At 39.9% G+C, this 6,000-nt stretch overlaps 1 protein-coding gene across 6 annotated transcripts in view; it reads left to right on the top strand.

Annotated features, from left to right (window-relative positions):
- LOC124423591 (transcription factor collier) overlaps positions 1-6,000 on the top strand; it is an 83,143-nt gene that overhangs the window by 8,795 nt on the left and 68,348 nt on the right. For all 6 annotated transcript variants that reach the window (XM_046961481.1, XM_046961480.1, XM_046961479.1 and 3 more), the window contains exon 2: positions 1,213-1,366. In XM_046961481.1, coding sequence (XP_046817437.1) covers positions 1,213-1,366 — 154 coding nt within the window. The remainder of the gene's footprint in view (positions 1-1,212; positions 1,367-6,000) is intronic.

Here is a 6,000-nt window from a genome sequence, read left to right as displayed (position 1 = left end):
CTCTCGACGGTTTTATCGTTGAGCGATTTCTCCGCGGTGCATTTTGAACGTTGGATATCGCTTATCGCGTTACAAATCGAGGATCTTGCCCGATAGATAAGGACTTTAAGAGTCGGATCAACGTTAGATGAGATCTAACGTTTTTTCCTTTTTCCTTTTTTCTTCCTTTTATAAACAATCCCAGCCGTACAATGATTAAACTTCACATTATCATTCGTAGTTTATTATTATATATTCACGTATATTCACTTATATATAATCACTTTATATATATGTGTGTGTGTGTGTGTGTGTGTGTATAAAGTGGTCAAAAAAGAGAATGAAGAAAAAGTCATAGTGATTATAATTACTTACAAATAATTTGATCGTACTTGAAACGCGTTAAGAATTTCGCGATACGCGGATATTAAATAAAGTAGCGCGCATGAAAGAGAAGAGAAGAAAAGAAAAGAGATGAGAAGGGAAGAGAAGAGAACGAAAGCGCATTAAATTCGAGAGCGAGCCGCTTGTTAGCAGAGGTTTAAATATGCAAGTGGTTGACTTAATTGCGAGAGTAGGTGCTACGCTACGATCGAGCTTCTCTTCGTTCTCATGAAAGAAATCGACCGAGCTCTCGGTTTTGTTTAGACACCGTTAAACGAGCCACGAAAAGGCTAAGAGACCTCCCAAGAATTTTATACGCGAGATATAATCGTCGGAAAATAATGTAAATTTCTAAAAAGGTTTCAACGTGTTTCTTATGATTTTTCAGAAAAAAAAAGAAAAAAACAAAAAAACAAAAAAAGAAAAAAAAATGAAAAATTGTCCTATCCATTAGAGTTACGTGCTCTTTGAATTTCGATCAAACGATATCGAATTACGAATTTATTCAAGGATCGTTCGAAAATGAAAGTCCAGTGTCTCGTGAATCGAAGGAACTTGAAAAGGGAACTCCTCCTCCTGCCATTACTCAAAGATGGCATCGGAGTCCGGTGGTCTAATCTCGGCACATGAGACCTTAATGGGATTTTAAGGCGACGTGGCCACCTGCGTTCGTCGCAACCTTCAGCCTCGTTTGTCTTTCCTCTCGAACGTTTTCGCGATTTTTCTTATTGCCAAAGAACGACATCGCAAATCGTATATATCTAATCAATAGAACGATATTTATCAATTCATTTATGCAAGAGATGAATATTATAATTAATAACTATAATAATTATATTCGTGTTACAGGGTTGGCGTCGCAAAGGCGCATTTCGAGAAACAACCACCGAGCAATCTGAGAAAGAGTAATTTCTTTCATTTCGTCATAGCACTTTACGATCGACACGATCAGCCGATCGAGATCGAAAGAACGTCATTCATGGGATTCGTCGAGAAAGATCAGGTAAAGTAATAGATATTTCGATTAATTTTAAACATAACCATTGACAACGTGTAAAGTTTCTTTTCTCACGATCAGAATTAAAAAAAAAAAAAAAAAAGAAAAAACAAGAAAAAAAAGAAAAAAAAGAAAAACTAACGAACTTATTCTTTACCAATAATACTATTACCATTTACTCTTTCATAAAGTTGAATTGATTTTTCGTAATGTAAGTAACGTAATGCGTATGGTTCATAAGATATTACAAAGGACAAAAGAAATAGTGAGAAGGGAGGAAAGAAAGTAGTAAAGTTCGCGAACGAGAAAGTAGAGAATTCGTATGTCGATCGCCGGTGAGAAGGAGAGAGGAGGGGAGGGGAGGTGAGGTGGTGGTGGTGGTTTTCCCAAAGGACAAGCGGAAAAAGGAGACGAGGCCCTTTATGACATCGGGGAATATCGTGCGAGCGCACGCTTATCTCGATAATTGCCGTTTCCATTGGACGGGGGTATAAAGGGAAAGGGTGACGTCAAATATTAAACGGATCCTCATATATGTATACATATCGATAGTCCGTACGGCGGAAGCACACCTACCAGCTTTTCCAGCAATTAGTCGGACAGGCGAAAATCCATTGGCCGTTTGAGAAATGGCTGTGGAAGAACACGCTTCTCTACGCGTTCCTGTTCCTGGTCACGCGAAAGAGCACCGAACGACCGACGGAATAATAAAGAGTCGACGACGCCACCTACCCTTCCTCTGTCCTCCTCCCTCACCTCCCTATCCTCCTCACCCCCCGTCCACTACCTTTTTTTTTCTCCCTACGTATACCTTCCTTCCTTCGATCAAAGATTAGAAAAAGCGTCGCGCGAGACCGATAGGGCTCGGAGGATTATATGCGTTCGTTATTAAGCTTCGCTCGTGCATTAAATGTCCGCAATCTACAAATTACTTTGGAGCTTCTCGCCTGTTTCTATCTTCTTCTTCTTCTTCTTCTTCTTCTTCTTCTTCTTCTTTTTTCCTCTCTATCTCTCTTTATCTCTCTCTCTCTTTTTTTTACTTTTCTTTATTTCTCTCTCTCTCTCTCTCTCTATCTCTATCTCTCTCTTGTTTGTTCGTTTTCAAGTGTTATCAAATTCGTCATGACTAATCGTAGAAGGAAATTCATCCTTTTAATATATTATACGTTTATATTTATGTTCGTTCAGATATAAAGTCGAACGAAATACTTGATAGTAATTTTGTTAATGGCAAAAGAACCGAGCTCGGTTTTCACGTTGCAAACGAACGTTCCTACTTCATTTCTTCGTAATAAATAGTTACTAGAAAACGTTGCTCGTTACTACTAGCCACGAGCACTCAGATTTAATGGTCTCCTCGCGAATCGCTTCTTTCCATTCTTTCCAACCCAGACATCCGGTCGACTCCGAGTATATATAAATAATGGCTATTTGATTGAAGACTGGTTTTCTTCTCGCGACTTATCGCCGAGATCTCGCGTTCCCGAAAGAATGCTCTCGTACACGATACGAACGATTGTCAAGCGCGGTCATCATTACAGCTCCACTTTCTGTTGGTCAATTAGTATAGCTGTTTAAGGAAAACTCAATCGATAGCGGCGTCGATTCCGTTGCGTAAGAGAAATCGTTACGCCGGAATATAACGGGCGGACAAACGACTTTTCGGATTTGCCAGTGAGTCTCGTTGAGCTTTTCCTCTCTTTTCGTCTGGGTAAAAATGGAGAAGACACGGTCTATGTACGCGGTTACCTACGTGACCATCGAACGAGAGAAAAAGAGAGAAATATATATATATATATATATAAATATATATATATATATATATATATATATATATATATATATACGTATGGATGTCGATACGTTTACGAGAACTCTCGTGTTTTTCTCCCTTTTCCAGTTTTTTTCTCTTCTCTTGCACGATCGCCACGCCTGTCACGTTTGTGTAAGCTATCGGCGAATGTTGATTCTCGGATATGTTTATCCGTCATTTATCATAGACACGGTAGGTGGCTCGAAAGAACGGGCATCGTTAACATTTTTACGAATAAACGTCAAGAGCTTGGGATACACGTGTACGTTTAAAATGATGTGTCGCAAGCGACGACGAGAAAGATATCAATCGTATATACGGTATCTAAAAGGGTATAGAGAAAAGGAAAGAGAAAAAGTAAAAGAAAAAGAAGAAAAAAAAGAGAAAGAGAAAGAGAGAGAGAGAGAGAGAGAGAGAGAGAAAGAGAGAGAAAAATGAAAAGAAGAAAAAGGACAAATATTCGCATTCGTTCCCGCATTTGACGTGTTAATCTCTCTTGCTAACTTGTTTTCAAATGTTCTCCTTCGTTACCTATCAATGTCTTCTTTTCTCGATTTTCGAATTGTTTTGTTTGTATTCGTAAAAAGAAAGACAAAAGAGAAGGAAGGAAAGAAAGATGAGAGGGAAAAAGAAAAAGAAAGAAAAAAAAAATTCCGAAGAAAAATCGAAGAAAGATCGAAGTAATCACGCATCGATATAAATTGTCTATACGTAATACCAAAGCTTGACCTCCGAAATTCTCACTTTGCCCTCCAGGTATATCGTCGAAATTCAGTGTCTTCTCCTCTTTCCTCTAAACTATACCTATTCTCTATCTCTCTATCTCTTTACCTCTCTCTCTCTCTCTCTCTCTCTCTCTCTCTTTCTCTCTTTCTCTCTTTCTCTCTTTCTCTCTGTTTCTCTTCGTCTGCTTCTACGCCTCAGGGTAACGAGGTGCACCCCCTAATAAATCTATCCGCCATAAATCGTCGACTAATTCGACAGGACGGCGCGTGGAGAGTCGGCTTCGTCCGTATGGAAGATCGTTGATTTAAGAACATCGAAAATTTTTCGTCTCGTCGACCACGTCTTCGTGATTGTTCCCTCCGATCGATGAATCTTCGAAACTTCTCTCACGAATCTCTTCTCGCACATTTCGCGCTTAACTTTTTCTTTTACCTGAATACGTAACACTCGTGGGTTACCGTCTCTCTCTCTCTCTCTCTCTCTCTCTCTCTCATACACATAAACACATACACACACATACACACATGTGTATAATTCACGCGGCATGAACGCTCGTATCGCGTGGCCTCTCTATTAATTAGGGTCGTGAACCGTGACCATACATCAACCCCTCGTGGCCCGGTACACCTTGTCCTCCCTACTACCACCCTGTGTATCCTCCCCTCCGATGATAGAAACATTTACATATTTTCCAATACTCGCGTTCGAATTTTTCATTAAACTCACGTTAGAAAAATCGTAACGTTAAATCGAGTTTGTTAATTAATACTCACGAAGATGTATTGTATTATTTTACTTTTCTTTTATTTTTTTTGTTTTTATTTTTTTTTCATTTTTATTTTTAAATAAAGTCTCATTGAAATCGTTCGAGTTCATGTTAGTTAACAAGCAATTGCTTTAATTTCGTTCAGAATTCTAAAGTGATCTTACGATTAGAAGAGATCCGAAGAACGATCCTGGTGAAACGCGAGGATAACGGTGCGTTTCTCGTACACGTGCCGATTCCCGGAAACGGGCGGCCTAGGTAAATACAGTGGTTCTCGCGTCTCATTCCACCTCCGGTCAGCTTTTTCTTCGTGTTTAATTAAAAAGTAGTCGTCGAGGTATATTAGAGAGAGAGTCGATCGGATAAACCGTGCGTATATACCTGATTAACGTCGCTCGTTAAATGGCCAGCGAATTTCGAGATTAATGGTCATGACGTTGATCTGCGACGTGAAATGAACGTTAATACGTGCTCGATGTTTACAAGACAACAACAACGACAATAAGAACAACAACAACAACAACAACAACAATAAAAGAAAAAGAAAAGAGAAAGGTCTATAATTAGGATAATTATCTGTCGAATCTTCAATTTGTTTCAAAGTTCTTTCTACCTTTTTCTCGATCTGTTCGAAAATTCTCGATTCTAATCATCGAATTAATTCATCTACATAGTATCGATTTTTATTTAACCGTGAAACAAATGTAAACGCATCATCGATATTTTTCGTGGTAGACAACGACGACGACAACGACAACGATGATGACGACGACGACGACGACGACGACGACGACGACGACGACAACGACTGATCGTCATTAATAAAATGGAGCTTTTAGGAGCACGATACTAACATCGAAGGTCGTCGTAATTACGTTAATTCGACGTAAAATCGATCTCAACACGGGTGGTGGTTGTTCTAGCTCTCGGCGTTTGTGTCCACGAGAAGTTGTGGTCGTTCCTCAAAAAGTCATGCACGTGCGCGTAGGCAACAAGAGAGAGAGAGAGAGAGAGAGAGAGAGTGGGTGGATAGTAATAGTAGTAGTATAAGTAGTAATAGTGGTAGTTGTTGTTGTTGAAAATGCATTACCGCGCGCTCTCGTGGCATATGGCAGGGTGCACGCATGACTCGTCAACGAGGCAGCACGATAATTATGCATCGCACGCCACGCGATACGTAATGGCACGGCTCTTACCGGCGCATCAAGAAATTAATAATTAGCGTGAGGTGGTAGACGGCTAGCCGTCTATCGTCACGGCGTTCCTCGTGATAGTAACGTTACGTCACAGTGCACTTAATTAAAAAGAGACACGAGTGAGAAGGGTCCTTCTCGA

The sequence above is a fragment of the Vespa crabro genome, chromosome 4 (genome assembly GCF_910589235.1).
Source record: "Vespa crabro chromosome 4, iyVesCrab1.2, whole genome shotgun sequence".
NCBI classification, from domain to species: domain Eukaryota; kingdom Metazoa; phylum Arthropoda; class Insecta; order Hymenoptera; family Vespidae; genus Vespa; species Vespa crabro.
Note: the sequence above shows the minus strand (reverse complement) of the source record. Positions and strands in the feature narration are given on the sequence as shown.